Source organism: Lactuca sativa, chromosome 1 (genome assembly GCF_002870075.4).
Source record: "Lactuca sativa cultivar Salinas chromosome 1, Lsat_Salinas_v11, whole genome shotgun sequence".
NCBI classification, from domain to species: Eukaryota; Viridiplantae; Streptophyta; class Magnoliopsida; order Asterales; family Asteraceae; genus Lactuca; species Lactuca sativa.
The window spans coordinates 99,357,150-99,369,471 of NC_056623.2; the positions used below are offsets into that span (position 1 = coordinate 99,357,150).

Genomic DNA, 12,322 nt, shown 5'->3' on the forward strand with positions numbered 1-12,322 from the left:
GAGTGTAATACATGAATAAAATAAATGGAAAGTATCTTCATAGTTGACAATGTCGCTACACCTGGATCTTATGCAACAAAATGTTAGGCTCTTTCTTCAACCTTAGGCACCTCAGCCCTCCACTGGCATCCAGCTGACATCTTCCATGCTAAAGGTATGGGATCCTACACTTTACGAAAACGAGGAGAGGGCAATGATACGGCTGACTCGACACAAACTCTTGAATCCCCGTATTAAGCATACTCAAGTATCGCAACATCTGCACCGGCTCTGAAGTGACATACTCTGAACAGAAAAGGGCTCTCTCTGTAAACATCTTGGTGATCTCCGTTACCGACTCGGTCGTCTGCTTGAGCGACAGATACTCATGTTCCAATCGCTCTCTCCCCACAAGTAGAACATACTCCCCACAGAACATCTCCAGAAACTTGCTCCCAAGTTATCGCAACCCGCTCTACATGCGAAAAGTTCTGGGTCACAAACTCCCACCAATCCTTTGCACTCTAGCGAAGAAGATCCAGCGCAAATTTCACCTTCTAGCCCTCGGGACACAAACACGTGTATAAACATCCCTCCATATCATATAATTTTCATATATAGTTGTTTAATTGTTTTTTGTCACTAATATATTAATTTTTTACACTATGGTTTGTGTAATGGATTGTGTTTTTTGTATGTATGATATTTTATTTTTCATTATGAGACTTGAAATATGTAATTTAGTTTGAGTAATATTTGCTATGAAAATAGAAAAAATATTATATATTTACAAATCGTATGCATTTGGTCAGTCATAAATTTACGGCATACATGTATGACCTAGAATTACGACAAACACACACAAAATGCATTTTACTACGTATAATTACGACTGGTTTTGTATGTTGTAATTCATAATATTTTTATACCAAATCATGGTCGGTGAACACTATTTTCATACGATTGTGATAACTACTTAACTTCCTGAACGTACATATTAAACAAATAACTTTTTTCACTACCAAATACCACCGTGACCATTTTTTAAATTAAACTTACACATGAAGATTACGTTTTCCAGACGGGCTGACGGCGGTATCGCCAATACTACTAGCTACACATTCCTCCACCCTCGATCCGCCAAAAGCAAGAAGGAACGGACTAAATAAGTCGTTTGAATTAGGTGTGAGATTGGTACGGTACCAGTTACTTATTTCTTAAACTATGTTCCGTACCAGTTATAGTTTGTACAAAAAAATTCTACCACAACCTTATAAGTATAATAAGTATCAACTTCTTTGGTTACCAAAAGTTTGAAGAATTTAATATTTTATTTATTAAAATGTTAGTTTTTATTTTTTAATAATGTGGTTATGATATGTAAATGATTGTACTAATAATCATACTTAACATGCTAACAAAAGATAAAACACCAAGCATTAAAATAAAAAATAAAATAAAATAAAGTACACAGTGACCGAATTCCTTCCACATTTTACACACACAACAAATTACTTCCACATTTTTTTTTATATAATCTTTTCAAAGCTAAAAATATAAAAATTCAAAGCTTCAAGTAAAATTCATCATCACCATAAAAGTAGAAACCCCAACACATCTCCAACTCCATCGTCTTTCTACTCTTCAGCAGCACTCGCAGCACTTAGATCTACATTCAAATCAAGAACCTACACAAAAACACTCACAAAATAATTATCATTTTCTTTTTTTTAAATAAAAAAAGACAAACATATCTAAATTTTTAAACAAAAACAGATAATACCTTCCCAGTTATCATCGAGTACATATTGAGCACATCAATCACAGTCGACTCAAAGTGAGTAGTCGCATCATAACTCTGCAACACACAACAAAAGAATTAAAACATTTACATTCCCAGTCCCTGGTCATATCTGAAAAAATGAGGGACCAAAAATGTAAATGTATAAACTTACTGTGGATATAAAGCAATTATCAAGAGAAGGCTCATTGCATGGTTCATATCTATCGTAAACATCATAAAAGATTTCATCAACTGGGCCTAAAAGATCAAGCCCTGGTTTTAATTCAATTTCAGGTCGATCACTTTCAGCTTCTGTTGACACAAACGCAATAAACTTTCCTTTTGGAGCAACATTGTGAGAATATGAAGAACAAAACAGATACCTGAATAATTATCAACAACAACAAAAAAAAAACAATTATTTATTAATATATGATAAATCTTTATTTAAAATACTTTAATAAACTCACATGTCTGATTTGCGACCTAATTGTTTTTGTGGAAGAATAACTTGAACTGAATGTGAGTCATTGGTGTTTGGAATCGGGTGACTCATAATGCAAATTGCTCTTGCAACTTTCCCAACTTTTCTCACCTGTTTTTTTTTTTTTATAAAATTTTAAGAAACAATTTTTTTATAAAACTTTGAATTTAAATTTAACTTATTTATACCTTGTTGGACAAGTAGGAAGGATCACAAACAACTTTTTTGCATTTAGCAGTTTCACCCTCTGAAGTGACCCCACACACTTTTCCTTCTTCATCAAACTCCACCTTGCATTCAGGTTTGTTCAACATGTAGGTCCCACCATACACAGCACTCAACCTAGCAAATGCCTATAAAATATATGTTTTTTTTACAAATAAGTATTGTTGATATTGTTTGTAAATAAGACGTATATTTTACCTGAGGAAGCTCGCCTAATCCATACAGAGGATAAATGTAAGGAGACCCTCCTTGGAAACGTGCAAGTGACTCCGCGTAAAGCTAGTGGCAAAATCGTAATTTAATAGAATAATTAGTTTAGTTGTAAATGGTAATTGTGTTTTAACGAATGAGAATTTGACAGGTGTCCACCTTCATTTTTTTCACTGTTTCAAGTGCGGGTTCGTATAAGTAACGATCATCTCTGTGTAAAGCTAATGCATGGCCAATGAAGTCCACAGTGTTGTCATCAAGACCATATTTACTAGAAAAAAAAATATGAACTTTATTAATTTTATATGGAAAGGAAAATTTTAAAAAGAAAAAGTTTAATGTATAAATAAATACGCGATAAGCTCTTTAGTTGAAACACGTGTGAGGTCCATTCCTTCATGGGTTTTGGGGTCGTTTTCATTGTAGTCTTGAACATAAATGAAGAATTTGCGAGCACGACGTTTCTCAAAAATGCCCATGAGAGGAGACTTGAGAGCCTCCATGTCGGTTGCAGGAACTTTGTGTACCTACAAGGGTAAAATTGTCCAAAAAAGTTTAGAAGGGAAGTAGAGACATGTGGGAATATAATATAGTAATGTATTACCTTTCCTTTGTTGTAGACAAAGCTTCCATCAACAGCTTTGAAGTAAAGATATTTTGTGACATCAGTGTGGATGAGGACACGTACAAGAGCACCATTTGCCATTATGAACTTGAAAAAAAAAAGGTGGGATGTTATATTGGATGGATGATGAAGAGGGTAAAATTGTAAATATGGAAAAGATGGATGGATACCTTGGGGATCATGTCCACATTGTAATCTCTACTTGAACCTAAGTGAGCTGGAGGCTTGTCACTTCCTCTGAATTTCTTCCATAGCTGTTGGTTTTTTTGTTGTTGTTTGTGTTATTAAAATTTTTTTAAATGAAATTGAAGGTTTAGAAGAGATTTGGAATGGAAATAAAACCTGAATAAGGTTGAGTGAGGTTGATTCTCCACCATAATAGTCATTCCTGTCCATGTGGAGAACCTGATATACAGATATAAAGTATTAGAGACATAATTTGTCATATAGAAATTTGCAGAGATTAATATATTTAGCAAAAGGGTTTACGTTTACCATGATTATTGTATTTAAAGGAATTAGCATACAAAGATTTAGAAATGTTGCATTTTGATGAATTATCATAGAATTATTGTATTTTGAGTTTATTACACATATATTCTATAAACCATAAAGCAATGAACATAGATGAAACTTTACTTGAAATTGAAATTCAACAGCTATACTAAGGACTTCACATGGACTAATAAGTGATAAGATAATTATTACATATTTATACAGATAAATTAAAAGTTGGATCGTGATCCAGATCTAATTTGATGTGGATTTAGTTAATTTCACTTGCTGTCAACTTCCATATCAACATATTCACCATTACATAAAAAATAACTGACGTTGAAAATGTTTCAATCACTATCTATTAACACACAAGTTTTTTTTCAGAGAATGCAATGATCCCCCTATCACGATGCCCTATATTTGTTATTATAAGCAATTTGAGTATCTTCAAAAGTGATATACACATTTTGGGGAGTATTCAGACTTAAAAGTGAACTCAGATGACTTTTGTAATCTATTTTCCTTAATTAATAGAAAAAATTTCATCCACATATTGATGATCTCAGATCTGATTATTCGGACGAACAATCGGGAGCCAATGTTGACCTAAACCAACGAAACCAATAAAACCATTCGTATAAAAGAACAAAGATTTAATCATGACCAAGTCATAACTATAAATCAGGAAGAAATAAGTCAGCAGGCGTCGGATTTAAGTGAGAAGAACTAATACCTTCAGACCATCGACGGAGAGAAGACCGCTGAGGATGCATTCCTTGAGACCAGTACCGAGGACGATGACATCATACTCTTCATCCATGTTGGATCGAATCGGCGATTTCCCCAAAGGGCAAAACGTAATACAGAATACAGATCGAGTGAAGGTAATCCGGAAGGAGTTAGGGTTCCCAAATCGAGTCAAAAGCGTGTCTTCCGCGAATTTATATATCACCGGAACACCGAAATATGCTTTGCTTAAGTAGACCAGCAGATTTCGCTTTAACTTCCGGAAAACTGCAAGAATAGTCCCTGTACTTACGTTTAGTTCATGGTTTTCCTTCTTTAGTATTTCTTTACATTTTCAGTTTATAAAAGCTATTTTTACTAGAAAACTAGAATTTTACCCCCACACGTTGCCGCGGTTGTAATGTATTTGGTAGTGATGTATCTGAGAAATAGTAGAAAATAAGTTGTTATATGTTGAATAAAACCCTATGAAGACTTAAGTTGGCAAAGGGAAATCACTAATAAAGTCTCAATACTTTGGTTTAATTTACGGTTTAATCCCAACATTTATTTTTTAAATGAAAAATCCTGATTATCTAGTTTTACACGATAATCTGTCATTTTTTTTTTGAAAGAGCGTAAGGATTGTTTCGTTAATTTGGGCAAAACATAAAATAATCGGGAGTTTTCTGTTCAAAAAATAAAATTTGGGATTAAACCGTAAATTGTCCGAAAATATTGGATTTTATCGAAGATTTTCCCTTGGCAAACCACAAAAGTCAGGGTCAAAGTGTAACATCCATTTCCTTGGATGAATCGAATTACAGTTTCATAGGGTCAAAATGTTAGATTTTGGTGAAAATAGGATCCTCACGACGTGAGGCATGGAGGCTCACGACGTGAGGAGGACCGCATGAAGATTCCATCTAGGACCGAGCTCACGCCGTGAGGAGGGCTGCAGCCCAAGCTGTAACATCCATAAAATTCATGAAAAATTAAAACATTTAAAACAACCCATAAATCATCATTGTTTACAAAATAGTTTTCAAAACATGTCTAATATCAGAGTTTGCCCAAAATCATAAAACAAAACACAATGAGGTGCACGATCACGCCTTCGCCTTTTCACGATCCTTTGAGGTACCTGAAACATAATCTAAAACTGTAAGCCCAAAACTTAGTGAGTTCCCCAAAAAACCAATACACAAACAAATAGGACATATGCAATAACAACATGCAATGGGTCCACAGATAATAGATTGGATTACCCCTGAGCCCACGACATAAGTCTAGCTTGCCCTCAGCCCATAACTTATGTCAGTCCTCGGACTGAATACCACTAAGCCCTCAGTACGAGTCTGGCATGCCCTTCCCGACCCTCATCTCGTATCTAGAATGCTCACAAGCCCTCAATATTAGTCTGGCAGGCCCTCCCCGACCCTCAACGCATATTTGTCTTGCTCCAGTGTTTGTTGGCCATAGCACGGAGCAGTAAAACCTCAACCCAACCCATACAATATGTCGACATATAACAGATAATATCATACATAGATAAACAAACAATATCACAGGTATTCCTGTAGATCTACCAGACCAGCATATCAAAACTAGCATGCATATATATTCCTTACTCAACATATCAATGAATATCAGGTTATCAAGCCAATGGGCCAACCTTGGTGCCTTCAACCCGTAAGTACAGTAAGGAAAACTGTGACAACCCAAGTTGTCCCGTTACATTTCCCCGTTACCGTTAACGGAATGTTCCACTGTATAAAAGTTCCGTTAATTAGAGGGCGTCAATTTAATAGACATTCCATTTGGTTACCTTTAACATGCCGTTAAGTCGAGATAAAAGGAAATAAAAACACAGGACACACATTTCCATTCATTTGGAAAATGTTAAGTTTTATTGTTACGACCACCAAATCGGGTGCGACCAAAAGCCCCGTATAATGGCAGTATAGGGTAGAATTCCACTGAGCTCCAACTCCCACCCATATATAAAGGGGAGTAAACTCCATTTGGAGCTTTTTCCACCCTCTCTCTCTATACTCTCTCTCTCTAAACCCGTTTTCGCCCCAAATCCGCAACCAAACGCTTCCAAATTGTAATTCCGCTTACCCTAGCTTATTCTAAACATATTGATTCATGTTTATGGACCAAAATTCGGACTTAGAAGCAATGGAAAAGGAGTTTACGGCCTAAGCTCTTTCTTAGGCCGTAAACACCTAAAACAAGGCCAAAAGACCCCAAACTTGTCCCTATAGGCTTGGAAATAAATTAAGGTAGTAGCCTAGGAGTGTTTAAACATTAAAACTCAATGATTTAGGGCATAAAAGTGAGTTTAAGGCCCAAGCACATGCTTAGGCCGTAAACCCCTCAAAACCATGTCTAAATGCCTTCAAAGCACTCCCAAACCACACTAGGGCTTAACACATAAATTAAGGGCTTATTCCTTTGATTTTAGAACACTTTAACACATCAAAATGAAGGATAAAAAGGAGTTTACGGCCCAGGTCTATACCAAGGCCGTAAACTCCCCAAAACATGCCCAAAAAGTAGTTTTTGTCCCCCAAATGACCTTAGGCTATTTCTATAAAATGCTAGGAAGGATCTAAGGACTTAAACTCATGGTGGGGTAAAAAGGAGTTTACGGACCAAGCTAGTGTCTAGGCCGTAAACTCCCCAAAACACATCCAAATGTTAGATTTAAACCCCCAAAATAGCATCACACTTCATTAGAAATTGCTAGAAAGGTAATAGGGGCTTAAAACTTCACTTAACTCAATGATTTAGAGTTTACAGCCGTAAACTCCTTTAGGAGTTGTTCCTAGGCCGTAAACTCCATTATAAAGCCCTTAGAAGCCTCAAATCCACTCATGCCTTTTAGGAAAAGTGCTTGGAATAATTCTATGATGCTAGTAGAAGCCTTAAAACACCCTAGAACCCATCACCATGAGTTTACGGCCGTAAACTCATGGTGAGTAGTCCCTGGGCCGTAAACTATGAAGTAAGGGTTTATTCTTGGAAGGTAAACTCCATTCCTTAGCCATACACACCCTTAAACGCTACCCGGGACACCCAAACACTTAGCCAAAGTGTTTTCCGCTCCTGTGAGCGCGTATATTTGTTTAATTAGTATTAAATATGCTAATTGTATGTGAACATATGTTATCATATGTTAAAAATAGGTCATTGTGTGTTCAAGTCCTTGCGTGACACCGAACGCCCAAACGACACCTTCGTCGGACCTACTTACACCAGGTGAGTTCATACCCCTGAATGAACCTTTTTAAATGCTCTTAAATGTTTTTATAGGGGGGGGGATTACAAGTTAAACATGCCAGTTATCATATCAATCACATGTGATTGATAACCCGCATGCACAAGATTTTACCACTGAACACTGTTTTACCGAGTAGGACACTATAAATGGCTCTCAAAAAGGGTTTTTCACTTGTTCAAGTTCTTACTTTTATTGCTTATCAAAGATCCATTTTCAAACTGATTTATAAAAGATTCCCAAAGATTTCTAAAGGTTTTCACACTTATTTTATCAAAGAATACAAATGCGATTTTCCTGAGTAATAAGGTTTTCCAGGGTTTTCATGATTGCTTTTACTTGTTAGTTACTGCTGCTTCACTTTTACTTATTTTAAATTCCTACTCGATAATGCTTTCACTTAGCGATACGCTTATACCGGATTTTGTCTCTATATCGCTTATACTTGTAGCCTCTTATACTTGATGGACGTTCTTACATCACTTATTGTCGTCTCTGCTTCGTAATACACTTATACTTGGTAAACTTATACTTCACGATTCGATTATCCCACCCTGTACGCTTATACTTCACGTCTCGGATGATCCACTGCACGCTTATACTTCACGACTCAGATATTTCACCGTACGCTTATACTTCACGACTCGGATATTTCACTGTACACTTATACTTCACTGTATGATTCCACTTAATACACACTCAAGCGTAGATAGATGTATGTTTATGTTTGTATAGATGTATATAAATAATGATTGAAGGACTCAGGAAGGCTTGTCCGCCCTATTTCCTTTTCTTCGTTGAGATGTGGTCTGGTGGGATCGGATGTCCATCTGAAAGTCGTTCGATTCATTAGTTATATGTTATGTACACGAGCATAGACATACGAGTTTTCTTCAGTCAATTCAGTTAAGAGTCTCTACCTCTAGGTCAGCACTTACATTAGAAACCCACTACCCACTGTTTGGAAGTCATTACCCACTATTTGGGATGCATCTTCGAGACACGGCCTCCTCCGTCGTCTAGTTGGTAACCAGAGTCTCCTGTAGGGAGAGCGGACATTGTGTGTATAGATCTATACGGGATTGACACCCCCGCACCCTGACTGCTAGCTACAGTCCACGGCTCACCAAGCCAAGGGGTGACAAATGTCACATTATATAGACGCTTGTAGGGCGTCTGGTACTCTAGTGTCGGTTAGTATGGTTACGAGTATCCCGGGTTACCTTATAATTCATGGCTTTAAGGTAACGGTATTTCGCCAGCCATTTACACTGTATGCTGGTAACTCATTTTCAGAGTCACACTGTTTTTGACCTTACAAGACGTATCTTTCATTTGATACTGTCTGGGGTCTGTCTCCTCTGTTTTGACCTCACAAGACGTATCTTTCATTTGATGCTGTCTGGGGTCTGTCTCCACTGTATTCACAGAGTCCACTGTATTCACTGTGTTCACTGTTTTAGACCTCGCTAGACGTATCTTTCGTTTGATATCGTCTGTGGTCTGTATTCATTGTTTGGACCTTACTAGTTGTACCTTGCATTTGGTACCTTCTGGGGTCTGTGTCTTCACTTGTTAGACTGAACCAGGCGTGTCGTTCGTTTGATACTTTCCTGGAGTCTATGGTTCCTTGCCTTAGTCAGCAGTCCTCACTGCTGAGGCATATGATATTCCCTGATGTCGTTTGCTTTCCTCAATAATCAAATTCAGTATTTTGATAATGATAGCAACTTAGGGAAAACTACTTTTTACCACACATCACTGACCAGTCTTGGTAGAAGGCTGCTTTATTTAAAGAAAATATAGGATTTTCTGGAAATGACTCTAATACACTGAAACCTCTTAAACTATTACTTTATTAAGTTATTTGAATGAAATGTCATCAAATGCTTATGAACTCACCAGCATTTGTAAAAATGCTGATACTCGCTTTTCAAATAACTTGTAATCTCAGGTCAGCAATTAGACAGGTACATCCCCGGAGCTGTTGATGAAGATAGCCTAGTACCATGTGACCAATTCCATCAAAACCCGAAATGCCCAAAATGCCCTCAAATTCAAACTTGCTCAAACTCAAAGTCAACTAGTCAAAGTCAAAATATCAAACCAACTGAGTCAACCTAGTTGAGTTAACTTAACATAGGCTGATTTATGTGAGTACGCGGGGCATAACTCAGAGGTACGCTGAGCATACACGAAGCCTCACATTGACCACCTTACGGGGCGGTTGGCCGAGTACGCGGGGCACCAATGCGGGGCGTAACTTCACAAACTTCAAATCCTTGTTAAGTGCTTAATGACTTAAGCACTTAATCCCATATTTCAGATCTACGTCCAAATGCACCCTAAAGTCATAAAGTCTCCAACTTTATGACTTTGCACGTCCATAAAGTCCTTAATACAAGGTCTTAATCCATTAAGACTCTCTACAAGATGTATGAGACAATTCAAGGCATTGGGTCCTCATTTTATGCCATACGACCATTCATAGGGTTTGGAAGGACAACTCAAAATGTCTATAATCAAACATGCAAAGAATTGGACCTTTGGGACAAGAAAAACAACATAAAACTTCCAATTAACAACCAAAACATAAAGGTATAGACTTTATACCTTATGGAGTTTCACAAAGGGGCAAAGATTCCAGATCCACAAGCTTGCTTCCACTTCAAGGCTTTTTGATGCAACTTCTCCTTCCTCTAATACTGTAACACCCAGAATCTATAAGGCCAAATAAGGAAAAAGAAATCAGCATCTATCAGGCCAACTCATCGAGTCCAAGGGGGAGAACTAGACATGTTGGAAATCTTGGGTGTGTATTTTTTAGAATCAACTTAATGAGTTGGAGAGGCACAACTCGACGAGTTGGTCGGGGTTTGGGAAACCCTAATTTACGGGATTGACACCCTATTTAAACAACTTAAGCTCTAGGGTTTTGGCCTTATTTCCAGCCTCTACTATCCTAACCCTAAATCTTGAAATCCTAAGCTATTTTTGAGTGATTGTGAGCCATTTTAAGTGTTCTTGTGGGTGTTTGAAGCTCTTGGAAGGAAGGAAAGTTTAAAGGAATAAGGAAGAGTTGCTAGATCCAGAAACCTCACTCCATTTTAGTCACTTTCTGGCAATCAAGTCTCAAACTTGGACTTTCATGGCATAAAGGTGCCAACTTTACGGCTATGGAAGTCTCATGTAACCTTTAGACCACCATTTTGGCATTTTGAGCTTATAATGGCCATGCATGTAGAGAAAGTTGGAGACTTTACATGGTTATCTAGTCTCTAAGGTCCATATCTATGTTCTTATGTTCTATCTTGAACTTGATGGCCTTTGGATTTTGATTTAAGCCTTTTGGGGGCTTAGGGTTGAGCTTAATCCCTTTAGGAAGGGTATTAATGGGTAAAGTTGGAAACGTTACCCTTCTAGAGGCATTTTCAGTCTAGATATGGAATATCGGGTTTATATTTGAATAATAATAGCTTAATGCATTAAGAAGGGTTAACAGACTGAATAACTCGACGAGTTCATAGAGGAACTCGACGGTTTGATTTGGAGTATCCCGATTCTGTTGAAAAGAAAGAACTCGACAAGTTGGGGAAAACCCCGACGATTTGATTCGAGATATCGCGATTCTATTATATATGGAAACTCGTCGAGTTGAAGGATAACTCGAAGAGTTGAGCCAACTCAGAACGTTGACTATGACTTTGAATTGGATGTTGACTTTGACCTTGACTTGACTTTGACCAAGGATGACCCCTGGAGGGATATGAAGTATGGAATGGTTTCTAAGAGTTGTCTTGTCTCGTGTAAGGGTCTCGGTCTAATTTGGAAAATTAGGCCATTAATAGGCTTTTATGGATTTTATGGCTTTGGGCTTGGGCCTCGATTGTGAGTCTTGTTGGACCAGGGGTGAAACGGTCATTTCACCCCAAGTAAGGATTATGGATTGCGATTTAGAACCTAATTGCTAATTGGGTGATATTTGGCATTGATAGCTCGGGGAGTCGGCAGGACTACAACTAAGGATCCTTATAGTAAGCTTCAGCGTTGAGGTGAGTTTCTTCCTATTTGAACGGGTCAAAGGCACCAATATTGGCCCGTATGTATTCGAGACTAATGTCCGATGTCGGGCAGTGCTCGATGTAGGTTTATATGCTTTCCGGATTTCGGTCCAATATTGGGCGGTGCCTGACGAATATTTTTATGCTTGATGTCTTCGTGATTCTTGCATGTGTCTGTATTTATATGTTTCTAGATTACGGTGCGATGTCGAGCGGGGCCCGAGGAATGTTTATATGTAAGTTTCTGGACTACGGTTCGATGTCGGGCGGTGCCCGAGGAATGCTTATATATATATATATATATATATATATATATATATATATATATATATATATATATGTTTCTGAACTACGGTTCGATGTCGGGTGGTACCCGATGAATGTATGCGTGCTTAGTTATACTTGTCGTCTATGTGATACTTATATGTGCCTAGTGGGGAATGAG

The 12,322-nt window shown here is 37.6% G+C and overlaps 1 protein-coding gene across 1 annotated transcript; it reads right to left on the reverse strand.

Annotated features, from left to right (window-relative positions):
- Positions 1–1,399: 1,399 nt before the first annotated feature.
- LOC111899379 (guanosine nucleotide diphosphate dissociation inhibitor 1) lies at positions 1,400–4,753 on the reverse strand. The gene is made up of 12 exons (XM_023895221.3): positions 4,538–4,753; positions 3,649–3,711; positions 3,477–3,560; positions 3,286–3,393; positions 3,036–3,208; positions 2,841–2,952; positions 2,670–2,750; positions 2,435–2,599; positions 2,233–2,357; positions 1,935–2,145; positions 1,763–1,837; positions 1,400–1,667 (listed from the first exon to the last, which is right to left on the reverse strand). Exons 1-12 carry the CDS (start codon positions 4,622–4,624, stop codon positions 1,617–1,619), a joined length of 1,335 nt encoding a protein of 444 aa, XP_023750989.1. The 5' UTR covers positions 4,625–4,753; the 3' UTR covers positions 1,400–1,616.
- Between the last annotated feature and the right edge of the window lie 7,569 nt (positions 4,754–12,322).